Below are 27022 nucleotides of genomic sequence, written 5' to 3' on the forward strand. Positions count from 1 at the left end.
TGGTAGTCTAACTACACCACGAGTACAACTAACATAGGCGGTGACATAAATGATAGTCATCCAGGAGATATATCGGGGGTAGAGCTTGATATCTCAACACTTCCCCTCAAGCTCAAATCCATCTCACGTACACCAAGCAAGCTCCTAAATCTGCGAAGCTTCTCGGTACCCAATGCCTTCGTAAAAATATCAGCCACCTGCTCCTCAGTGCTGACATAGACAAGATCAATCTCACCAGCTAGAACCTTCTCTCTCACAAAGTGATAATGCACCTCAATGTGCTTCGTTCTAGCATGATAAACTGGGTTATTAGCAAGCATGATGCTGCTAATGTTGTCACAATGAATGACAACTGCTGCATGAATTGACTGTCCCATATCTGCAAGTAGCTTCCATAACCAAGCTACCTCACATGCAGCCATTGCTGCACCCCTGTACTCAGCCTCTGTGCTCGACAAGGCAACTGTTGGCTGCTTCTTGCTGCTCCAACTGATGGCACCACTCCCAAGGGAAAACATAAAACCACTAGTAGATCTCCTGTCTGAGACACTACCAGCCCAGTCAGCATCTGTGTATCCATGTACGTGTAATGCACACCCAGCTTCATAAAACAGTCCATAATGCAATGTGGACTTCACATACCGCAGTATGCGCCTAGCCGCATCCAAATGTGGCTTCCTCGGTGCCTGCATAAACTGACTCACCAGCCCCATAGCATAGCTCAAATCTGGTCTGGTTATAGTCATGTAAATCAAGCTACCTACTATGCGCCTGTACATAGTAATATCTTCAAGAAGCTCACCTGTCTCTGCATTGAGCTTCACATTCTGCTCCAATGGAACAGAAATAGGCTTACAGCCTGTCATCCCATATTTGGACAGCATGTCCAAACCGTATTGCCTTTGCAACAGCCATATCCCACTCGGGGATCTAATAACCTCAATGCCCAAGAAGTAACGCAGCTCTCCCAAATCCTTCATCTCAAATTTCTGCTTCAACAGCAGCTTCACTTCATTAATGTCTGCATCACTATCACCTGTAATAATCAAGTCATCAACATAGATGACTATAAGCACAATCCCTCTGTTTGTCCTTTTCACATAAAGTGAAAAATCTGAATTGGAAATCTGAAATCCAATAGTGACAAGATATTGCCCTATCTTGTCTGACCATGCCCTCGGCGCCTGTTTTAAGCCATACAAGGCTTTGTGCAACCTGCATACAAAATCGGGGTGTGAATTATCCTCATAACCTTCTGGCTGCATCATATAAACCTCTTCCTGCAAATCACCATGCAAGAAGGCATTTTTCACATCCATCTGATGCAAAGACCATCCCTTTGTAGCAGCCATAGCAATTACTGCTCTCACGGTTGCCATCCTTGCAACTGGGCTGAAAGTTTCCTCATAGTCAATTCCATATGTCTGCGCAAAACCTTTGGCAACCAATCTTGCCTTGTACCTGCTAACAGACCCATCAGCATTGTGCTTTACTTTGTAAACCCACTTGCATCCAATAGCCTTCTTATCATGAGGCAAAGGCATCAAATCCCAAGTGTGGTTTGCATCCAAGGCAGCCATCTCTTCATCCATAGCTGCTTCCCAATTTTTATGCCCTGCTGCATCCTCAAAACATGTGGGCTCTGGCTCCTCTAGAACCTTGACCATATAAGCATAGTGATGTGCTGTATACCCATCATATCTCAGCCTGTCAACTGGATACTTAATACGAGTGGACCTCCGTACAACTGGATCAGTTGTAGGCATCTTTAAATCATGCCTGCTTTTCCTTGCACCAGGTGTAACAATAGAAGGAATCCCAAGTTCCTCATCAAGGCTCATTTCAGAGCCGCTTGACTCTCCATCAACATGAGAGCTACCAACAGACACATCAAACACTGGAGCATGGTCTACTTTTTCTTTTCCCTTATGTGATACCTGCACAACACTATCAGGGCTGCCATGTGACGATTCACTAGATCTCAATCTCCCTGTCCATGCATTAGATCCACTAGTAGAGGACTCTCTGGGTCCACTCAAGGCTTGAGATTGCTGCTCTCTGCATTTATTGCAGCATTCCCATTTCCTGCATCTGCATCTCCTACCATAACAGTTGGTGCATACCAGCTGCTCATTTCATCAAAAACAACATCTCTGCTCACTTGCATTTTGCGGGTGGAAGGGTTATAACAGCGATACCCTTTCTGGTGCAGAGCATATCCAATAAAGATGCATTTTTCTACCTTTGGATCCAGCTTTGTTCTCTTCTCATCAGGAACATGAACATAAGCTATGCAACCAAATACCTTCAAGTGAGAAATATCTGGTTTTTGGCCTGTATACATTTCTTCAGGCGTCATGCCATGGACAGCTGCAGTGGGGGTTCTGTTTGTAATATAAACAGCAGTTGCTACTGCTTCAGCCCAAAAATAATCAGGCATGTTTTTCTCATTTAGGATCGCCCGTCCTACTTCTGCAATATGCCTGTTCTTCCTTTCTGCAACCCCATTCTGCTGAGGGGTAGACCTGCATGAGTACTTCCTTTGAATTCCCTGTTCTTTCAGATATTTTTCAACCATGGCCTTAAAAGCCTTGAAATGGCTGAACACTTTACTTTTGTGCTTCATAAAATAAATCCACACCTTCCTAGTATAGTCATCAATAAACGTCACATAATAATGGCATTCACCAATAGAAGCAGTTTTGGTTGTCCAAACATCTGAATGGATCACTTCCAAAGGTTTTCTGCTCACCTTAGCATTTTTGGGAAATGCATGTCTGGCCTGCTTACCCATTTGACATGCTTCACATACCTTTTGCATTCCCTCAACTCTGAATTTAGGCAAACCTGCAACAATGTTTTTTGTTTGCATAGATTTCAGCCTTTGTATATTCACGTGCCCAATGCGCTTGTGCCATATCTCAATATCTGCAATGACACCTCTCCCATGCGCAAACATAGCAGCTTTCACCTCAGGCATATCAACATCCAAGGTGAACATTCTGCCATTTTTGTTGCCTTTCGCAACCAAGCGGCACTTATTTTTCAAGTCCTCAAACAAAGCATCCATCAGGATTAAATCTAACCTGCAGACCTTGCTCAACCATCTGGCCTACTGAAACCAGGTTCTTAGTGATTTTTGGAACATGAAGTACATCTGCCAAGTACTTCGTTTTGCCATCCTGCATAGCCAATGGCACTTTACCAACCTGCGTAATTGGGTGCGCAGTATCATCACCTGTTTCAACATAACCTGGCTTATCCAAATTTCTAACATCATGAAACCACTCACCATGACTGGTCATGTGGTTAGAGGCACCTGAATCAACATACCAAACATCATTGCAAGCTGCAGCATCTCCTGACATGGAGTTAACCATATGCTACATCACAAAAAGGTGCTCATTTCTGTCGTCACCATGCCCACTTGATGATGCATAGTTGCTTTGCTGCAACTTCCCACTTTTGATGTCATTCTGCTTTTTATAGCATGTATTCTCCTTGTGTCCAGGCTTTCCACAATAATAGCATTCTGTGCTGCTATTTACTTGCTGGTTCCTTTGCCGTGAACCACGGCCTCTTTGGCTCCCCCTGCCTCTAGAACTACCACGTCCTCCTCCATAGGACTGGTTTTCCTGTTGTTGCTGTTGGTTCTGATTTCCTGCACGGCCACCAAAACGGCCTCTTCCTCTACCCCTGCCTCTACCTGTATTCGAGTAGAAAGCAGTCTCTTGAGAAGTTGAGGTGGCTGAACCACCATTCCTTTGCTCTTCACTCAGCAAGAGAGCAATAAGTTCCTGAAAATCAGGAAATGTTTCACGGACTCCAATGGATGTCCGAAACTGTGCATAATCTTTCCCAAGACCATTCAAGGTCACGGACACTAAGTCCTCATCATCAACAGGTGCTCCAATGGAGGCAAGAGAATCTGCAAGGCCTTTCACCTTCAGGGAATACTCATTTATATTCAGATTTTTCCTTTGCACATTGTGCAACTCCTGCTTTAGCTGCATCTTTCGTGCTTTGGTATTTGTGCTATACAGCTTCACCAATGTATCCCATGCCTCCTTAGGCATCTCTACATCCTGTATATGCACAATCATAGAATCTAAAATGCTAACAGACAGCCAATACAGGCATTTTCTGGCTTTTTCATGCCATTCTTTAAAGGCCTTCAATTCAGCAGGAGTGGGAGCAGTACCCAAAACTGGTTCTGCAGTTTCACCATTGATGTAATCCCAAACTCCCTTTCCCATAAGGAAGTTTGTCATCCTGAACTTCCATGCTTGGAAGTTGTTCTTGTCAAGCTTCTCACTGACAATGGTAGACAGATTCTCAGACATTTTACAAATCACGAATTGCAACAGCAACCTGTAAACACAGCAAATGCCTCACAAGGGCAAATAGCAAAACTTCTGCAAAAACCTCACAGGGGCAGATCTGCAACACTGACGAAAGTGGTATTTCACCACACAGTCACTTCCTAGTGACGATTTTGCATCAACAGGCAACAGGCATGAATCTGCAACTCCCAATATCTCTGCACACAGGCATACGATGCAATTTTTGTGGCACTTTTCCATTGACTAGCCGCGCAGTGGTCGCACACCGAAAAACAGGGCCTTTTTCTGAGTGCCTGCGAAGAACTTGCGCCTTCAAAACGGGCCCCAAAACGGCCTCAAATCAAAAAAATAAAGTCACTGAGGGCTTTGCCCTCACCCACAGCATATACTATGCTCTCGCCACACCGCAAAGGGCCTCTCAATCTGAAACAGTGCACTCCTGCACTTCTAGCTGTGCTACCTGCAGAGATTTGCTCCCAAACTCGAAATAGGAAAGCAACACTGGTCCTCTTACCAGGACACCACAAACTTGGCTTGCTTTCTTGAGCTCCTTACCACGAACAAGGCTCTGATACCATGTAAAGAATAAGGGAGAGAGATAGGAGACTCAAGTTCAGCTTTCTTCACAACACACAAAAGAGAGAGGACACAAGGTTGAAGGGTGAAGCCTTTCTTCACTTTTGCACACAACAACCATACAATAGAAGAGGGAAATACCCTATATGTCAAACCCTAGAATACGTGGTTCATATGTGAACCCAAACCAAAAACATACGTGGTAGTCTAACTACACCACGAGTACAACTAACATAGGCGGTGACATAAATGATAGTCATCCAGGAGATATATCGGGGGTAGAGCTTGATATCTCAACACATTTTATCTATCCATGACCTGGGCAATAGCAAATGGCATTCTCTACATAGCGATTTTGTATGCACAACACTCCAAAGCAAAAAACGTGCACAGGGTGGTAGCATGTAGGCCATCGGATATAGTAGTCATCTATGATGGGGGTATGGCAGACCATGCATTTCGGACCCTGCTGCATAGTAGGATAGGCATCTGATTTAACTATTGTGGCCGTCAATACCACAATCTTGCTCTGTACATGACGAAGTTGCTTCTTGATTCCTTCCTTCCTCATCTTAACGGTATGGATGTTCTCCTCCACTTTTTGATCACTCTGTGCAATAGCTTCATCTGAATCCCTCAACATCTATTGAACCTTCATAAATTCTTGAAAAACATCTTCATGGGCGGTTTCCAAGACTTCCACTCTAGTTTGGAAATCTCACAAGACAACGGACTGCTTTTCATAACTATTGAAAGACATGGCAAGCTTCTGGAAACATCTATCAGGATCTTCTTGCAAGAGGTATAGCTTGCTCTTTGGACTTCCAACAATGTTTCAAAAAAAAACCCTCAATGTGGCTGCTACAAATTGCTCCACCATAGTGGCTGAAACTTGCTCCACCGTGGTGGCTGGAACTTGTGCCACCATGGCTACTCTCTGCATCCTTCCTGGCATGGGGAGCTACCTCGTTGTCTTCTCCACCCTGGCTGCTCTCTGCCCCATCCTTCCTGGCCTTGAAGCTCTCTCGCAATTCCTGCATCACCTTTCGGGTTTCTGCATTCTCACTTTTCAGCTCCTCCATCATCTGGTATTTTTCAATGTTCAATGTGTTTTGCATGTTGTAGAGCCATTTGTAAAGACCCTCCTTTTTGGCTCTCTGATCTTCAAGGTCCTTTTGCATCTTTTCTAGCTCCTTGTCCGCCATGTCCCCATCATTTCTCACTTCTTCGAGCCTATCTCGAAGCTCCTTCATGCGCTTCTCTTCTTCTTCTCCTCTATGCCTTTCCATGTCGACCAATTTTGTAGTGGCCTCAGCTTGCTCTTGTGCTTGCAATGCTCTCACTTCTGCCTCCTCTATCTTGGCTTTTGCACCTTCCCTGAGACTTTTCTCAAGTTGCGCTGCCTTTGCTGCATCGGTGGCTCACTCTTGTAGAAAAGTCACCTTCTGAGACATCTACTTCTCGTATTGCTCAAAAATCCCTTTGAGGGTAGATGCCATTAGGTGCATTGCAACTCCAACGGACTGAGATGACAATTGGGATTTGCCATCCATGCAATTCTTCAGGTTGATTAACACTCTCTTGGAGATCGCCCTTAAGAAAGATACATCACGTCCTTTCAGTTACGCTACTGCTACTTGAACCTGCCAGAACTTGCAGGTTCCTCTCGTATCAGGAAAGAAGTGAATGGTCTTCTTTAGCACATCTTGAAGGTCTATTGGCAAGCTCAAAATCTTGACTCCACCATCTTTACTAATCTGAGCGTTGGGGTATATGTCTAGAATATCATGTCTCTTCCACTGCTTCTCAAAAAAGTGTGCTTATGAACTGCCTCCAGAAATTACTAGAGCCTTTTCAATCATGCTTTCATTGATGGTAATATTATGACCTTCACAGACTAGTTGCCCCTCCTTCACATTCACCTCTTGCACCATCCTGGTGAAGTTTTGGAGAGCATCCAAATTGGGCTTTTGAATAGCGACAGAGGAGCTCCCATATGTCACGATCTCAAGATTAGGAGAGGAGGGGCTCTCGCACTATGCTACAGAGGGGGAGGAAAGACTGTGTGAGGAGCTCTCAAACTGTGCAAGGTCTATTACAAAGGGGATAAAAGTTGCAAGAAGAGTGCAAGGAAGAAAGAAATGCTCAAGAGGGATAGAAGATGAAGCAGTGAAGGAAATGGAATAGTGGAGGCTTGAGATTACAAGGGAGAACAAAACGTTCGAGAGGGATAGAAGAGGAAACTATTAAGGAAATGGAATAGCGATTTGTAGCCCGACTATAGTATCAAGGTGAGAGCCATCACAGTGGTTGTAGCCCCCCAACTACTGCCTCAAGGAAGGTGAGAGCCACCATGGTGGTTGTAGCTCGACTACTATCAAGGTGAGAGCCACCACGTTGGTTGGCTCAAATTTTGAATAATTTAAGGCAGAAGTATTGACTTGCATGGTAATGAATGATTAGAGGTGGTGGCATCTAAGATTCCCAGCCACGTCTGTGGTGGCGGCTAAGATCCACCGGGCTGTCAGTTAATTACCAGCCACCGTAGTGGCCCGCAATTACTTAGCTTCCAATTACCACCACCGGTCTTGCATGCATGATTACTACAAGTGCAGTAAATTATGGTAATGAGGGATTAGAGGTGATTAGGCTTCATGATTTACTTTTGTGGGAATTACTTCATGATGGTGGTGGCTATCATCAGCCATGTCTGTTGTGGCTACGATTCCACCATGCCACTACTCACCCACCATCACACTTTAGCATGCATGATCACTACAAGTGCAGTAAAAATTACCAATCACCGGGCTCGAATGCTCAATAGAGAACTAGAATGCATGTTAATGAGTGATTAGACATGGTAATGAGAATTACTGCCCGGTGGTGGTGGCTCTCATCAGCCACGTCTGTCATGGCAAAGATTCCACCGGGCTAGCAGTTAATTACCAGCCATCAGAGTGGCACCACATGGTGTCTTCCTCATGATTACCAGCCCATCTGGGGGATTCCACTGCGGTGGCCTACAATTAATATGGATGGAACCCAGGCTCTAGCCACCGCGATGGCTCGAACTTTATAATATAAATAAGATCCATGGTATTTGGCATCTAGCATTTTACTACATTGCTCTGGTCCACCCATGCTCTACTACTTTGCTCCACACCCCTCCTCTAGCTCTTTTCCTCCCTTGCTCTACTTTGCTCCATGCTCCCCCGTCCAACTCTCATCACTGCATCTGTTCCCCTGCTCATCTTCTACTCACCCACTCATCTTCAACATGCCTAGTACCACCCCCCCTCAATGCTCTTGATCCTAATAATATTTTCCTTCTCATATAAGGTGATTGCGTTGCACTCACCTGGCGTAGAAATGCTAGCACTAGTGGAGACCCTTCGTTCCCATAGGCGACTCCCCACACATTTTAATATCATCACCTTAGATAACATGCTCACAAAGGGCCTCTTTATGGCTATGCTATATGGGTTCCTCCTAGATGTCGATGAAGGCCTCGATATTTTCAAAGCAAAGTACTCTCGACTTGCTGGGGGGGCCATAATCTGACTCTTGGCAATGTGCTGTTAAATTACACCGCATAGCAAAACAAAAACTAAACAAAGAATAGAGAGGACACAGCAAACTGGAGATGAATAAAATTTTCCTTCAATACTGATGTAGTACAGATGATAACTCCGTCCACCCGTGCGCTCCCATAGTGGAGCTTAGATGGCGATCTAGATAGATACTAGATGAAGAGCTACTAGCTGGAAGATCTTTGCTGGTACAATGGATTGGGGAGGTCGCCTCTTTACAGCTATGAGGGCAGTAGTCAAGGATCAACGTAGTTGGTGGAACTGACCAGTCAACCTAGTTGGTGAAGCCGACAAGTCAACCTAGTTGGTGGAATCGACTAGTCGTCCATGGAATATTTAGGGAATATTCTCTATACCATTACCTCAGGGGCTCTTGCCCCCAAACCCCTACCAGAGGGGCCGCTGGCCCCCTTGGGACCCCCCAACTGGGGGCCAACTGGCCCCCAGGCCCTAGCAAGAATAAGGGGCTCCCACACAATCACCTTTCTACCATCAACAGTCTCATTGATAGACCTCATCTAACATGCAAGTCAAGATCCACATCCAGTGTCCTAGGCTCACACATGGGTTCTCCTCATATGGGGCATTACAACTTGAGCACCTTCGACCACTGGTGGTTACCAGGAGGGTGGGGCATTGGACATATCTAACATGTGCATGGTCTTCGGCCTCTCCATCGTATCCTCCTTTGGCTCCCTAAAAATTTTTAATGCAACAGGCTAGACAGATGGAAAACTGAGTTGTGCAAATTCCCTCTTGCTTAGATGATGGCTAGATGTAATCTTTTGGGCTCTCAACGATCTTTTGGCTCACTGGATGTAATGTTTTGGTCTCTAAGGCATTTATGTAATCTCTTTTTGTTCTATTTAAATCTCTCAGTATGCACTGTTGTTAACTTTTATATTTGTATTTGAATTGTTATGGCCACTACCTGTAATATTTTGTTTAAGGCTCTCAACAACTGTCGAGTTTTATAGATGTAAGATCCTCTGGTCAATTTTTTCTCGGTATAAGTTTTGGTTATTTATATATAACCTACTATTGGATGTACATTGTAATCTATTTTGCTGAATTTTCACTCGATAAATTATACTTTTGCCATCATTTATATTTACTTCAACAAGGACTAAAATACCAAGAAAGAAGGACTACAATTTCCTTGGTTTATGACCAAAATAGTGCTAAAATAACTCCAACGACCCCACCGTTGTGGTTGCATGGAGATACATCTAGAAAAATACAATTAAACTTTCAAAAAATCCAATTCACGATATGGCCCTTGAGGGGTCCCCTTTAGGGGCAAGGGCCATACTGACATGCCATTTCTATCTAGTGGCATCTTGGATATTGTATAATGCACATAGATATGGCCCTTGCCCCTAAAGGGGACACCTCAAGGGCCATATCATCAATTTCATTTTGCTTGGTTGCACAATGGAATACATTTTCCTTGGTACACAAATATATAACTCCAAGAACTAGCTTGGTGGCTTTCATAGATCTCCTCCTGTAAAAATAGGTATCAGAGCTATAACTCCATGAACCAGCGCGATGGTCTCTCCAAGACAACCTTGAATTCTAGGCGATAGCAGGTGGTCAAGCCCGAGACTATGCTAAGGCAATGCTCAAAATGATAGATTGCGTCTCATTATTACGCCAAAAACTAGCGCGGTGGTCTCTCTAAGCCAACCTATGATCGGCATGGGCTGTGGGCAAAGAAGCAGCAAAAGGCTACATGATGACAGGTGGTCAGGCCAAAGACTACACTACGGCGGTGTTCAGAATGATAGATTGCGTCTAATTATTACAGCAAGAACCAATGGGGGCGACTCTTGAGCTTCCACATATTCATTCTGCCAATGTCCCTCCCCCAAACAGAACATACAATTTTTTAGTTGATTCAACCGACGACCTAAATCGCCACATCCACAATTGTGGCCATCGCCAATGCCGCCTCTTGGCATAGTAGATTGTGGGTGCTCCTCTTGAACACATGATGCTCTCGGATCCTTCTCCCCAAAAACTTGCCGCTACGGTTGATCCCTCGTGCATTGTCTGTGCCCATTATAGTGGTAGCCTACTGTGTTGTGAGTGTTGGTCATGCATATTGCACACCATTTCTCATTGAGTGCACACTCCATTATTGAATGCCCCGGATTACAACAATGTGTGCACCATAGTTCTTTCAAGGCTTTATCAGTTGACCCATCACAAAAAGCCCTTGGAGTGACCTTTCCTCCTTTAGAGGATTTCGAGTCTTCTTCCGCTTCCGAGTTGGACTCCTCACTGGCTAGCTTCTTCAAAACTCTCTTTGGAATTGTCATCCTCTGAATCTTGATCACTATCATCTGACTCCTTGGAATTCGCCGATTTCTTCTTGGCTTTGGCTTTCGAGGACTTGTGATTCTTGGCCACTCGGCCATGCAGAGACTCTCCCACTCGCACCGCTTGCTCCACAACTACTATGAGCCCCATAGTGACCCGATCCACTGTAGCCAATGTCGTCAGTAAATCGTGGGACAACCCTGAAATGAAGTAGTCATTCAGCACTTCCTAGGCAGGCCATTGCATCATAGGAGCATGTGGGCCACATAATCCTCCACATCTTGATCTCCATGCTCCAACCATTGCAGTCCTTCCAAAGTTTGAGGTATCGTTTTCTCTTTATGAAATAGTCTAAAGAACGCGGTGTGGATGAGATCATATGTGGTGAAATGGTCCACCCCATACTTTGCGAGCCACCTTGACTCCTTGCCCACCAAGATCGATTCAAACACTGCCTCCTATTGGAGTGCCACCACAGGTGACCACATACATCTTCTAGAATTGCTTGACATCAGCATTGGGGTCATCACTTTTCTTCCCTGAAAACTTGGTGTACTTAACTTAAGCCACCATCCACCTCCCTCTTGCAAGTTGAACCATTGGTCTACCCGCTCTCGGAGTTGCTCCACCCCTACTAGGAGGGGTGTCATGATATGAGGTCCGAATAAATTATGTGTGGATGTCAAAACCACTATCGGAGAGGATGACGCACTCAGCACCCTACGTCCATCCAATGAGACCTGCACATAGACTTGAGTGCGTACGAGGTGGTGAATGTGAATGCGAGGGTGTACCCTCAGACCCGCCAAGAGAAATCAAGGAGTGATCATCTTCATGACCGAGATCGCTCCTCCTTTGATGTAACTATGTCGTTGGTGTCAAGGGATCGAGAGGACCCTGCAAACATGTTCACATGCATGCCTACTATGTAGACATCAAGTACAGAATCCACTCCCAAGACCACCGAATGAGGTTGGTCATGGCAATCTCTGCTCTCACCTCATCGTAAGCAGGGTATCATGGCTCTGTTCACATCAAATGGAGCTCGGCTTGAAATTCTCGAATGTGACATCTCATTGCTACAATCTCCTCTTGAACCTCTGCATGAGTGCATGTCGTTGCCCACAAACTACCATGTTATGCTTTATAATAACTCAACAGAAGCCTACCCTTGTGCACTCCCTCGACTCTTTGGTTATTCAAATGTAGTTAATCACTTTTTTAATATTATACTTACCCGCAAGGTCTTTTGCAAACATTAATAGACCTCTCTCTCTCTCTCTCTCTCTCTCTCTCTCTCTCACAATGAGAGTCGTGTTTCTGGAGTAGAACAGTTGTTAAATCAAAAGGACAGATAGGTGATTGGATTGCTAAGGTAGTGGTCTTATTAAAAGCACGTGAAAACATTAAAAATAGATGTCCTTGTGAGAAGTTCAAATTTGTGTGAAGTGACAAGTGTTATCCACATCTTGGAAAATCATCTAGATGTGAAGAGTTGTTGTTTTTTGTTATTTGTCGGTTTTGGTACATAGAGTAGGTGGTACAGAACTCTTAGGGTACAAAAAACCCTGAATAGAAATAAAATATGAACCTGAATCACCAAAGGCCAATCAATGACAAAGTGCAAAAGTGGATGTTGACTTAGCACTTAGGCCAATGACTTAATAAGTCATCACACTGACTTAGTATAGGGGATGTGGTTGACTAAGCTCTAGGATGTTGACATAGAAAAATCATCAACTTAACAAAACTGAAGCTATCTAGTCAATTCTTGCCAAAATATCAACATAGAACCCTCAATTAAATTAAAACAATCAGCACATTGACTTACTACCTAGATCTTGGCTTACCATTATAGGGTGCTGACTTAGTAGCTGCTCAAAAGTGCTGCCAAATATTTAAGGATTCATACCAATTACTCGATTTTTACCAAACCTTGAAAAGGTTGAGTGGGACATAGTCACTTGGACTTAGCCCCAGGATGTCGACTTAGCCCTAAGTCAGCACTACTAGGATAATCCTAAGTCAACGCAACTAACTTAGTGCGAAGTCGGTGTGGTTGACTTAACCTCTACATTGGAGTCATGTAAACTTAACTAACAAAGACCTACTTGGTGGGGGATACCCTAAAACCTGAGATTGAGCCATCTACATGCACCTTAGGTCGAGTAGCCTTGCTACAAGCAAAACTTGAGCCTAAAATCTAATGCTTCAAATAGCATTTTTCCCAACTACCTACCTAGCTTCGCATCAATCCAGTGATGAGCCTCAATCCTTAGTTTGTACTACGTGCATCAGCCATAACTAAATGACCTATCTAGCTTGGAAGAGTCCATGAGTTTTGACGAAGACATGGGAAAACCCTCCACAATGCTAGAGCCTTAATGTTATCAAACTCCAGCTCTATTGAACCTCACTCCCCTACCTATTCTACAATAGCTCAACTAGTGGAAACCTTTTCTAATATGATGGGAAGGCTTGGGATAGTTGAACAAAAAGACATGGCAAATCCATTTGCTAGGTAGATTAGGGTGCTAGAAGAGCCACAGGTGTTAATCAAGCTACTTGTATCAAAAGCAATACATAGGGAGCCAAGTCCCATTGTGTCTATAGGCAACTAGCCACCCCAAAAACAAAACTTGGAAGGAAAGGAATCATGTAGGGGTGAATTTGGGCCAACATTCTCACAAGGCTACTGTGTATCTAGCCAAGGAGGACAAGGGGTAACCTGGAAGATGCATTAACTAGGTTTCCAACACTCATTGCGAGCAATCTGTATCCAACTACCACTACATATAGGCCTTTGCCTAGAGTAAACCGTGCCACTTCCTAGGGGACCATCATATTTGCCTAGTAGGCCTAGCCCATCCCAAGTCACAATGCAAATGCCAAGTGGTTCTAGTTCATCGAATGAGGTTGAACCCTACATTTGTTTGGCCACCTAATTCTTGGAACCCTCCAACTAAGCATTCGATGTATGTCGTATCCTCCAACCCATCCTATTTCATAGACTACTATTATAGATGAGTCCATGAGGGTCCTAGTACAAGCCCTAAAAAGGAGGGCTATGCTTGGATGCACTGAAATAGCACCTTTAACTTAGCACCTAATGAGGCACTAACCAGTCCGAACTTAGCACCTAGCACTCATGTACCGCTATTCATTTTTCCACCTCATAACTTCTCCCCTCCTTTTTCAATTCAAAATTTCCTATGGTCCTCTGCATTCCCCCTTTTTTTATTTCTCATGTGTTCCCTTCTCTTTTAAATTCAACTTCACTCTTCTACTCCCCTGTGTTCCCCCTTCTTCTTAATTCAACTCCACTCTCTTGCTTCCCTATTTTCCCTTATCTTTTCAACTCAACTCCACTCTTCTATGCCCTGCTTCCTTCTCATCTTGATAACAAAGTCTAGAGAATCCTCTGGAAAAGAGTCGCTCACAAAACTCTCAGGTGAAGAAAATGTTGGTGGACCCTCCCTTTCAAAAGAGATTCTACAAAAGTGTTCCATGACAATTATGACCTTAGCATGGCTAGCTAGAATTCTCACAAGATTTTTGGTCCAAATGATATAAGCAAACAACAATGGTTGTCTATGTTTGACTATGTAATTTTAAAGTCTAGCCACAGTCTCATTAAGTTTGTTCTAGTTTCTTTCAAGAACTATTGCTACTCCGCTATAAAGTGTAACAAGAGCATCCAAAAAAACAAAGATTTCCTTTTCCAAGGGTTTTGCCTTAGAAAGCTACAAAGAAGCATTCATTATAGAGAACAAGCTGCGGTTCACAATTGCTTGGGCACATTATGTCAAAGAGGCAATGAATATGGTGGAACAACATGGCCATATAGCTAGAAAGATGGAGAGGGGGAAGAAAATGAGGGAATGCAAGAAGGGTTTTTTAAAATTCAATCCCTCATCTGTGTCTCGATAATGCTACCATTACCAATCCCAGTAGGATGCCATGAGACATTTGATTTCAATTGTTGAGTAGTATAGGCAGCACATCTACAAGTGCATGCCATGTAGCATCCTCTTGATGAGGCTACAAAGGATTCCATACAAAAGAAGTTGCATTGTCACTAATATCTCCATAGATAACAGAGGTGCATGGCACCCTAAAAAGACTCCAAAAAAAACAGAGAGACTACAAGTCTATTGACAAAGTGGACCGTGCTTTAAAAATTATAGTATGAAATGGAGCTTAATGAGAAATTGCTCTCGCTCATTATGTATTCATCAATCCAAGCCACCAACATTGAGAAGTTAGTGAGAAAACTTGAAATTTTCAAGGTAATATTCGATAATGATACCAGTTATACTGCTTTGATAGGTATTGTTCAATTCATTGCTTTCTAATTGGTAACAAGAAATGGGTAGTTGAAAAATACATATTTTGAATTGCTAAGTGGTTGTTTTGGTGTGGTAGTTCAATGATGAGTATGAAGAGGGATAGCTTAGTACCCAACCAAAGAATGATTCATGTAGCACTACCTGGGCACCTGTGAACCAAGAAAGAGGTGGCACACGAGGCCAACCAATAGCTTATGGTAAAAAGAAATTGCAGCAGCAAAATCACAACTCACCAAGCCTCCACCAAGCCCTGAAAACTAAAACCAAGTCCTCAATCACCAAGAAGACATAGTAGCCAATGCCCAATTGCATTCTCAGCCAAAGTGGAGTGCAAAGGCATGAAGAAAGAGCATTTACAAGAGCCGACCAGCAAGAATTCCAAATCCAAGATGAGGAAGGTTGCCACATTTTTGAAAGGCCATGCACTTAAGTGGTACACCAACCTTATGCTTCATGGAGATGCACCTGCTACTTGGCTGGAATTTAAGCAAGTGTTCTCTTCTACTTGGCTTACTCCAACTTTTGAAGTTGAAGTACTTTCACACTAGCATGACTTGTCATACAAACTTTGTAAGAATCTTGATGATTACACCCAAAGGTTTTGGGATGTTTTGCTGCCATTGAGCTCTTATAGGCATGTTTCTTTGAAAGAGCAAATAGAGAGGTACTGTTGTGGATTGCCTGGTGAGCAACGTGATTATTGCATCAAAAACAAGGTGGGTTCTATGACTCAATTAATTGAGAATGCAAGGACAGCATATGCATGGATGCAGGAGAAGAATTTGGGCTTTATGGACAGCAAAAAAGAAGACAACAGATGGGCTGCCAAACACCTAGATAAGAAGGACATCAAATCTGAAAATAAAAATTATAGCAAACGACCATTTCAAAAGGAAGGAAAAGCCCAATTCAAAGTTGGTCAAAGGCATGGACAGCTTAATAAACAGCCCCGTACCAAGTTATCTGATGAAGAGAAAAAGTCACTCATGGAGCAAAACAAATGTTTTATATGCCAAGGAGAGGGACACCACTCTTATGATTGCCCATCCAAGAAAAGAGACAGGTCAGATGATGATAAGAATGACGATAAATAGGCTGATTGGAAGGGCAAAAGGCCTAAACCTACTGTAGGACTTCTTCCAGATGTGATTGGGAGTTTGCCACATGCACATGATGAAGAGGAAATGAAAAAGACTGAGATGTGCAGAGCATGGGGAAAAATAAAAAATTAGAATTGTTTGTTTTTCTTTGATTCTGGGGCAAAGGCGAATTTCATAGCTCTTGATATGGCAGGAAGGCTTGGCATCAAGCCTGAGGAAATGGGGCCATCCGGCATGTGTGATTTGGCCAACCTTGAACTGAACACACCTGTCACTCGTATCATTGGCAAGTTGAGGATGCATATCCATGGATATCAGGATACAGAGGACTTCTACATTATGCCTTTGCTAGAGTGTGATGCTTTGCTTGGGATGCCTTGGACGTACAGGGTGGGGGTTGATGTGCAAATGAGAAACAAGAAGATTTCTTTAACTCATAGAGGCAAAAATCATGTACTTGATGTAAATTTGAAAGGGGAGTCCATCCCTGTAGTTTTAGCTTCTTGCATTTCCAATGTAATAAAGCGTCATATTTCAGCGTACTTGATTTTTGTCAAAGAGGACAGCCAACCAGTTCTGGAAGGCTCTACTCTTTCTGCTTTAGATAGAGAAAGGGTTGCTTTTATTTCAAAATTTTAGGATTGTTTCTCAGATGCACTTCCTCAAGAATTACCTCCCAAGAGGCCCGAGGATCATCAAATTGATATAATTCTAGGAAGCTCACCGCCTAATATACCTCCCTATCGTGTCAGTAAGGCACAATAGGAAGAGATAATGTCACAAGTGAAGGAACTCTTGGAAAAGGGATTAATACAGGTAAGTAATTCTCCTTATTGTTCCCCTGTGTTGCTTGTGCAAAAGAAGGATAGCAGTTGGAGAATGTGTATTGATTATAGGGCTTTGAATAAAGTCACAATTAAGAACCGTTTTCTAATTCCATGCATTGATGATATATTGGATCAGTTGGAAGGTTCCTCAATGTTCAGTTGTATTGACCTTAAAAGTGGATACCATCAAATAAGGATATAGCCTGAAGATGTCTACAAGACTGCCTTCCACACTTCATTTGGCTAAGTTCCTTGTGATTCCTTTTGGTTCGACTAATGCACTTGCCACTTTCAATAGAATGATGAACATAATTTTTAGAGCACACATAAAGTTTGTGGGCACTTTCTTCGATGACATCATTGTGTTCTCTAAAAATGAGCAGGAGCATAGGAAACACCTCACTATTGTGTTTCAAGAGTTGAAAAGACACAAGCTGTTAATAAACACCAAGAAAAGTGAGTTTTTTATGCACAAGATTCATTTTCTTGGTCATATAGTATCAAAGGATGGAGTTAAGATGGATCTTGCAAAAGTTGAGGCCATAAGGAGTTGGCCACTTCTGAAAAATCAGAATGAAGTCAGAAGCTTCCTTGGGTTGTGTTCATACTATCGGAGGTTTATAAAGTACTTTGCAGAAATTGCTTCTCGCTTGCATGCTTTACAGAAGAAAGCTATACTGTTTCGGTGGGGACCAAAGGAAAATGCAGCTTTTGAAGAGTTGAAGCAAAAGTTGTGTTTTGAACCTGTTACTATCTTGCTAGATCTTGCAAAACCCTTTGCTATAACTTGTGATGCATGTGGGAACAGCATAGGAGGAGGCACTTTGACGGAGGATGACAAAGTGGTTGCATATGAGAGTAGATGTTGAATTGTACTTGCAGACATACGAGAAGGAAATGTTAGCACTGATACATGCTTTGACCACATGGAAACATCACCTTCTTGGAGCTGATTTTTATGTGCAGATCATCAGTCACTTAGATATTTTCTCACGCAGAGAAAATTATCTGAAAAGCACATGAGATGGGCTAACTTCCTCTCAATGTTTCATTTTCAAATTGTACGTGTGCCGGGTAACAAAAATGTCATGGCTGATGCACTTTTCGAAAAACCACAGCCTGAAGCATCCATCGCTACTTGGTAAAATTTCAAAATTACCCATCACTCGATGCGAAATGGATGGAGGAAGGTGAACTGGCAGATTCACCTGGGTTATTGCAGCTTTACCTTGATGCTTTTCCAGTTAGATCCGACTGCATTCTGGGCTCCTACAGGTAGTTCAACAGAGCGAGCGTATGGAGCATTACCTAGTGTTCGAGAGGGGGGTAGCACCTCCACTCCCTCAATACAGACGGGCTCACCATGATTTCATGAGGTCGCTTGATGACACTGTATGTTTCATCTAAGATACTGAGCTGATAATATTTCTGCTGTGAGACTTCATGATATTGATGCCTCTTGACTATTGATCGCTGAGGATCACATAGATTTTGAGCAGTATATATGGATGGATGCATGCCTCTCCTAGCCATAATTTCAATGTCTCTATATACTATAGATGCGGCTTTCTTGTATACTCTTTCATGGTATATTTCATGCTCGCTCCTGTGTTTTGGGGCAACAAACTGTGGTTTGTTGTTTCAAGAGAGGGGTATTTCATGGGGGCGTGAAATTCTAAGTACTTTAATGTACTACAAGACCGTGACAACTTTGGTTTTAAAAAGTCTAAGTGTAGGCTTAATAATGTATAATTAAACGCAGCATGGTGCCTAGCACATAAGCATAATTAATCCCTAGGCCCAAAGGCATTCCAAGGAATTAAAAGAGTGGTGGTTGGAAAATGATGATGTGGCATTTTTAATGGACCCCCTAGAGGGCCATGTACCTTCAGTGGCCCCCCTAGAGTTCCAGATGGTTCTAGTGGCTTCTACATGCTCCTTTGCCATTCCTGGACCTTCCTGGGCCTTCTAAACTTCACATGGGTTTTCTCTCTCATCTTCTCCCTTTGTTGAGATTTTGGACTGGTTTTTCAGCCTCCTTCAGCTGAATTTCATTTTTCTTCATAACTCCTCACCCGTTTGGATTCCTCGACTTCCGTTTGGCCCGATGGCTTCCTCTCTGCCTCCCCTGCGTAGTTATATGCTTTTCCCTCCGTGCGTTTGGTAGAACGAGCAGAGCTGAGCACTTCTTTTGCTGGTCGAATTTACAAAAGGCTTTTTCTGGACCTTTTTGCTTCTACAGCCTCCTTGGCCTCTCCTCTTGCAAAGCTACAACTTTCTATTGAATTTCAAGTGGTCCCACGCGCTGGTTGACTGGTTTTTCTCAAGCATGAAGAAAGAGCATTTACAAGAGCCAACCAGTAAGAAGTCCACTGAAAAATGCGAAAAGAAGCACTTCTGTCGCGAAGAAGTGGGAGTTCTTGGACTCAAAAGAAGCGTGCTTCAGAGAGGAATGCACACTCGAAATTCAACAGAAAGATGTAACTTTGCAAGAGGAGAGGCCCATGAGGCTGTAGAAGCAAAAAAGTTCAGAAAAAGCCACTTTTGCAAATTCGACCAGCAAAAGAAGTGCTCAACTCTGCCCGTTCTACCAGACGCACGGAGGGAAAAGCATATCACTGCGCAGGGGAGACAGAGGGGAAGCCATCGAGCCAAACGGAAGTCGAGGAATCCAAACGAGGAGTTATGAAGAAAAACGAAATTCAGCTAAAGGAGCTGAAAAACCAGTCTAAAATCTCAACAAAGGGAGAAGATGAGAGAGAAAACCACACATGTGAAGTTTAGAAGGCCCGAGAAGATCCAAGAATGGCAAAGGAGCATATAGAAGGCACTAGAGCCATCTGGAACTCTAGGGGGGCCACTGAAGGTACATGGCCCTCTAAGGACCCATTAAAAATGCCACGTCATCATTTCCCAACAACCACTCTTTTAATTCCTTGGAATGCCTTTGGGCCTAGGGATTAATTACGCTTGGGTGCTAGGCACCATGCCGCGTTTAATTACACATTATTGAGCCCACACTTGGACTTTTTCACACCCCTGTGATAGAGCATATGAGGTCCTAGGTCCTGGGGGGCCACGTCACATCTTGAGAAGAGGTGAAGATGCTCTTGTATCTCCAAGTGCAGCTAAGCAACCTCATCATTGTAGTTATGAATATCATGGTCAAACAAAAATTTAGCCTGAAGCAAACAACGGAAGAGTCGGATATTAAAGCAATAAGCATTGTTATAAAACCAGCGTGCAGATAAATGTTCCGTGACAATGAACTCATCGTTAAGCTAAAAGGCCTTCCTTGCTATCCATATGTACCAAAGTGCGTGAGCTCTGACCCATGTCCAAGTGGCATAAGAGATCTTTAGTGCATCCCCCAATAGTACAGCCTCTCACCTAAGTGTATCTGAACAAGTTTCCAAAATCTTCTAGCACCAGGGCATGAGACAAAAGGGTGAAATACATCTTCCTGTTTGTCAGGGCATTTCTTACATGTCCCATCTCCTTTGCCTATACTTATGCTCCTGCAATTTGTCCATTCTTCCTCATGGATAATGAGAAATAGCAGTGTGGACATTTTCTCAGGAATTTTCTTGTCCCACAACAAGAAAAATCTATTACTCCACTTATAGGCATTGTCGGCTAGCTTCCATCTGTGATTCAACGTAGGGTAGAGTTCTTCAATGCCATCTGTGGGGAGAAGGTGGAAACTTCCTACCCAGCTGAATTCCCTGTCATAAATTAAAACTCGAACCCCCTTTCCAAGTGACATCATTGTCCCATAAATAAATTTTTCCCATAACAGGGGCCTGATCTTGATTAGTTTCATGTCACCCTTTCCACCTGAGATTTTCTCTGCTCCATAGTTGATCACAGGTCTGAAGTTTTTTTTTGAAAAGGTGCCAAGCTTTTAGCAGGTCATCATCAGTTAGGTTGGTATTTGAAAAGAATCGGCACCCAGAAAGAGTCTAATCCCATGAATGACCTTTACCATAGTGAAAATAATATGACTTTTGATTTGTTCAAAGTCATGCCATAGGGATTTCCATAGCTGACCCCCCTTGGTTGTGCATGGCTCCGGGTTACAAATGGCAGAGAGCAAGGGGAAGTCTCTCCATTTGGGATCCCTGACAGTTCTAACAAACTTGAAATTCTGGAGCAGTAGGTTGGCCTAGTCCTTGTCAAGATTAGATATTGCTTTTATAATCCAAGTAACTGCTAGCTTATATGTAGCTTGTTGGATGTTGGTAACACCCAAGCCTCCTTCCCCTTTGGGATTTGTACAGAAAGACCACCTGACTTTACCTATCCTCTTTCTAGTGTCACTGCCCTCCCACAAGAAAGATCTGCATAATCTGATAAACTTTCCAAGTGCAGTCTGAGAAGGGCACCAACAAGACAAGTAAAAAATAGAGATAGGATAAATACAATGATTTAAAACCACTCTTCTTCCTGCAAGATTGGACTGAAACCTTCTCCATTTATCCATCTTGTTTCTAAATTTGTTCAAAAACCATGAGAAGTTACAGAGGAGATGTCCATTGAACCATTGGGCTCTTTGAGCATCACTGAGGATAGCATTTGTTTGCATCACTTCATGCCCAAAAAACCCAAAAAACATCATGTTCGAGGAAATGGTATGTCAATGACGTCTATTGAAATTCAGTAATACTGTAATAAAGTAGATTGTCATGGAGTCATTGTTATTAGAGCTTTGTTATTCTCTAAACGGCAATACGAGTTATGGATGCCCAAAGTAGATCAGCATGGGTAGGTGTGAGAGAACATGTTGACACACAGAAAATTTCTTTGAATTCCATTATCCAAGACGTGTTACAAATAGAAGCTCAGAGAGAATCTTGATCCACAAATCCTTGCTTTAATATTTCCACTTTGGAGAAAGCATCGTGCGACTAAGAAAACATTCGACAGTTCAATGATGTCCCTCAGGCTATACCATGTCAAGAACTAGACATGTCTCCCATGCCAACTCAGAGGCTTTTGTTTGAGCATGATTCAAAGGTTGAACTACGCACTCTCATGGCTTATGTTCATGCTCAGAGGCTCCAAGTCAACGTATGGATACATGGCAACTTAGAGGTCTAGGAGACTAAGGCACCAACATCCTGGAAATGCCCTTTCAGGCCTGATTCATAGGATCTCCACGCATAGCAACATGTATAATATAATGGTTTTCCTTTCAAAATCTCCTCGCTCCTAGCTAGGATAGATAGATAACATGCCTTCTATAATGGAAATGTTCCTAATAATTACTTGTAATGCAATCATAGTGAAGTACTGCCAATGTTAGTCCATTAACTCTGTCCTGGCTCCCTCCATGCTTGTTCTTACATTCTCATTGCCTCAACCTTGTCGTCATCCTTCTGCATGTGAGCATCTGCATAGATGTTAGACATCAACACATAAGCTGCAGTATCCTTTTCATCCAATTGCACTGCATGTTCAAAGGCCAGCCTTGCAAGCCTCACATTACCCCATTTTCGGCAAGCCCCCAGCACCGTATGCCACACCACAAGATTAGGACGGAAAGCCATCTTCTTCACCATCGCTACTGCTTCCTCTAATTGACCTGCACGGCAAAGGAGATCAACCATGCCAATGTGATGCTCAGGAGTTGGAGTGACATCATCCTCTTTGCTAATGGCCTTGAAGTACTTCTGGCCCTTATCCACTAGACCAGTGTGACTGCATACAGTAAGAGCAATAGAGAATGTGACCCCATCCGGCTTTACCCCTTCTCCTCTCATTTCCTCAAGCATGCAGAAAACAAGTTCACTCTCTCCTAGCTGGGCATATCCTGCCATCAGTGCATTCCACGAGACCTTGTTCCGAATTGGCAGCTTGTCAAATGCTTTCCGTGCTTCTGCAAGCGAGCCACATTTGGCATACATATCCACCAAGGTACTGCCCACAAAAATCTCTCTTTCCAGACCCTTTCTAGCAATTTCGGTGTGCATATCTCGGCCCATGCCTAGGGCTCCTATGCTGCCACAAGCTTTCAAGCTACAGCTAAATGTGACAGTATCAGGAAAAAGACCGTCCAATTGCAGCTGTTCAAGACAATTCAGCGCTTCCTCCGCGAGCCCCTGTTCAGCATATCCTGCCATTAGTGCATTCCAGGAGACCTCATTTCGAATTGGCAGCTTGTCAAACGCTTCCTGTGCTTCTGCAAGGCAGCCACATTTGGCATACATACCCACCAAGGTGCTGCCAACAAAAACATCTTGTTCCAGACCCTTTCTAACAATCTCAGCATGTATTTCTTGGCCCTTGTCTATGGCTCCTAGACTGCCACAAGATTTCAAACTGCAACTAAATGTGACAGCATTTGGAGATAGACCCTCTAGTTGCATCTGTTCAAGACAGTTCAATGCTTCCTCACCAAGCCCATGCTCTGCATATCCTACCATTAGTGCATTCCATGAGACATCATCACGAAATGGCAACTTGTCAAATGCTTCCCATGCTTCTGCAAGATAGCCACATTTTGTATACATGTCTACCAGGGTACTGCAAACAAAAAGATTTGTCTCCATCCCTTCTTTGGCAATCCCTGCATGTATTTCTCGGCCCTTGTCTATGGCTTGAATACTGCCGCAAGCTTTCAAGCTATAAACAAATGTGACAGCATCTGGGGAGAGACCCTCCAGTTGCATCTGCTTGAAACAGGCCAGCGCTTTCTCACCAAGTCCGTGCTCAGCATATCCTGCTATTAGTGCAGTCCAAGAGACCTTGTTTCGATGTGGCAGCTTGTCAAACACTTCCTGTGCTTCTACAAGGGATCCACATTTGGCATACATATCCACCAAGGTGCTGCCAACAAAAATATTTCCTTCCAGCCCAATTCTGACAACCTCAGTGTGTATATCTAGGCCCTTGTCTATGGCTCCTATGCTGCTGCAAGATTTGAAGCTGCAAACAAATGTGACAGCATCTGGAGAGAGACCCTCACATTGCATCTGTTCAAGACAGGTCAGCACTTCCTCACCAGCACCCTGCTCAACATATCCAGCCATTAGGGCATTCCACGAGACCGCATTCCGAACAGGCAGCTTGTTAAAAGCTTCCCGAGTTTCTGCAAGTGAGCCACATTTGGCATACATATCCACCAAGCTGCTGCCAACAAAAACATTTATTTCCAGCCCCTTTCTGGCAATCTCAGCATGTATTTCTCGTCCCTTGTGTATGGCTCCTATGATGCCACAAGCTTTCAAGCTGGAATGAAATGTGACAGCATTTGGAGAAAGACCCTCCAATTGCATCTGTTGGAGAAAGTCCAGTGCTTCCTCACCAAACCCATGCTCGACATATCCTGCAATCAGTGCATTCCACAAGACCTCATCTCGAACTGGCAGCTTATCAAACACTTGCTGTGCTTCTGCAAGGGAGCCACATTTGGCATACATATCCACCAAGGTGCTGCCAACAAGAAGTTTACTTTCCAGCCCCTTTCTAGCAATCTCAACGTGTATTTGTTGGCCCTTGTCTATGGCTCCTATACTGCCACAAGCTTTCAAGCTGCAAACAAATGTAATAGCATTTGGAGAGAAACCCTGTAGTTGCATTTGTAGGAGACAATTCAGTGCTTCCTCGCCCAGCCCATGCTCGGCATATCCTGCAATTAGTGCATTCCATGGGACCTCGTCTCGTACAGAGAGCTTGCCAAATGCTTCCCGAGCTTCTATCAGAGAGCCACCTTTGGCATACATATCCACCAAAGTGCTGCCAGCAAAAAGATCTCTTTCCAGGCCCATCCTGGCTATTTCTGCATGTAGTTCTCGGCCTCTTTCTACATCTTTCAACCTAGAACATGCCTTCAATACAGCCACAAAAGTATACTTATCGGGATGTATAGAACCCTCTTGCATTTTCTGGTAGAGGTTGAGGGCTTGCTGTGATTCCCCACATTCAATATAACCCATGATGAGCGAATTCCAAGAATACGCATTCCGTTCAACCAACTTGTTAAAGACGTGCTGAGCATCGAACATGCTTCCAACCTGGACAAACATTGCGACGAGGTGGTTGCCAAGAGACCTACGATCTTCAAGCCCAGTTTTGCACATGTACGCATACAAGCGCTTGGTGTACTCTAGATTTTTCAAAGTTTTGCACTGATGCAAGATGCTGGTAAGGTTTTTAAATGAAGGGAGCTGGGGCATCTGCTCCATAGACGTGAGTGCCTCCTCTAAGCTGAGCGTTTCCCAGCCAATCTTGTCCTCTAATTCTTGCGCTTTAGCTGTATTCACATTTACCGCCGACCTGACGCCAGCCTGGCCACTCTCCTCCACCAAGCCACAGTGAGCAGTGGACGCTTTGGCCTTTTTATTAAACATGTCTTTAACCCAATCTGGATTATACCTGCCGTCAATCCATAGCGACTCCTTGGTAATCTTATGCTTAAAATCTGGGGTTCTTGGGTTTGTCTGACATGAAGAGAATCGTCAGAATTGCCAAATCCACAGTTTTACGTATGTAAATCAAACTCGTTGCATACCTACTTTGCTCGCTCGGTTGTCCCACCACTGGGAGGGATCCGCGAAGTACTCCTTCCAAAACCGCTCGGTCCCTACAACGAAAACCCATCGGGTGTCGCTAGCAAAAATAAAAGTAGGTATTGGACTGCATAACTATTGTCGCAAATTACACTCAAGGAGAGCCGTACCTGAGCGCGAACATTCCTCCATTATGGCTCCACTGTCCTTGGGGGAATCCATCGTACAGGTAAAGCTTCGTTGCCTGCGCGGATGAGCTGCCAACGAGTGTGGGTGTAGATCTCCAGCGACGACGGGGCTGCATTGATTCGTTGCGGTTGCTATATTCATCATCTGTTCTGTTTGCTGTCGTGATCCCGTTAATTGTTTCAACAATGTTCCAAATGCTGTTGTATGTGTGTAGTGTATGCATCTTCTTTACAAGCATGGGGACATAATTCTACTATCTCTATCTCTAACTCTACTTCTCTATTATACTTCTCTACTATATCTCTACTTCTCTATCTCTATCTCTACTATCTCTATCTCTACTATACTTTAAGGAAAGGATCGATCCAAAGGCTATGCCATGTGGCACCTTTTCCTTCCTCCCTCTCCTGCCACGTGGCACCTTCTCCCTCCTTCCTTTGCGTGCCTCTCCTTCGAATGCTTCTCCTTCCGTTACAAGAAACCATGCAGCTCGAAATCTTTGATCTTGGAGGGCCGCTATATCTATTGGATAGGCGATTACGTTGCACATTCTTTGAGAGCCTGCTGCAAGAGAGTGTTAACATTGTCACAAGAGAGCCTGCTGCAAGAGTGTGGTGTTGAAGTGCTCCAGGAAGAGAGTCTGGTACAAGAGAGTGTGGCGTTGAAGCTTCTTCTCTGGAAAGAGATCAGTCTAGAGTGCCTAGAGTCGAGGAAGAGAGCCTAGAGTGTGGTGTTGAAGTACTCTGGAAGAGAGTCTACTGCAAGAGAGTGTGGCGATTATATTTTGGATGCTCCAGGTACCTCTTTGTCTCTCTCTCTCTCTTGGCATGTTCGCTCTCTCTATCTCTTTGTCTCTCCGTAGATGTGTAATAAAACTTGATTGAGGCTGTGCTGATTCCCAGTCTCCCCAACGTCGATGTTTTTCTTATCCAATAAATTGCATTGAGGCATTAGTGTCAGGTAGGGGAGGTATCGCAAGGTTGACCCATGATGCTCCTTTGTTCTCGACCATTTTGAGTGCATATCTATTTCATTACCTCCAAATACAGAAGCGTCTCCACAAAATAGAATACGTTGTTTCATAGCCTGTCCATAGAACAAGAGTGTTATGGCGACCATGCTACCCAGTGCTTCTCCTTGAGAAGAGATGCTTCCCATCCCACCAGGCTTCTCGGATTCATCCAATCAAGACTTCTAGATCGAAGATGCCGAT

General features: G+C 43.7%; 1 protein-coding gene across 1 annotated transcript; it reads right to left on the reverse strand.

Annotated features, from left to right (window-relative positions):
* Positions 1-22408: 22408 nt before the first annotated feature.
* LOC147891325 (pentatricopeptide repeat-containing protein At4g39530-like) lies at positions 22409-26056 on the reverse strand. The gene is made up of 3 exons (XM_087389102.1): positions 25791-26056; positions 25623-25694; positions 22409-25486 (listed from the first exon to the last, which is right to left on the reverse strand). Exons 1-3 carry the CDS (start codon positions 26045-26047, stop codon positions 22453-22455), a joined length of 3363 nt encoding a protein of 1120 aa, XP_087245228.1. The 5' UTR covers positions 26048-26056; the 3' UTR covers positions 22409-22452.
* Positions 26057-27022: the final 966 nt, after the last annotated feature.

Source organism: Dipteris shenzhenensis, chromosome 18 (assembly GCF_047967505.1).
Source record: "Dipteris shenzhenensis isolate YYH24624 ecotype China chromosome 18, Dip_SZ_1.0, whole genome shotgun sequence".
Taxonomy (NCBI): Eukaryota; Viridiplantae; Streptophyta; class Polypodiopsida; order Gleicheniales; family Dipteridaceae; genus Dipteris; species Dipteris shenzhenensis.

Excerpts from the sequence above, each read along its gene's own strand:
- LOC147891325 (XM_087389102.1), bottom strand. The coding sequence starts at position 26,047 with ATGCTTGTAAAGAAGATGCATACACTACACACATACAACAGCATTTGG. Across the intron at positions 25,695-25,790 it reads GGAGGAATGTTCGCGCTCAG|GGACCGAGCGGTTTTGGAAG; the intron begins GTACGGCTCTCC and ends TTTTCGTTGTAG. Across the intron at positions 25,487-25,622 it reads CAACCGAGCGAGCAAAGTAG|GTATAATCCAGATTGGGTTA; the intron begins GTATGCAACGAG and ends GATTGACGGCAG.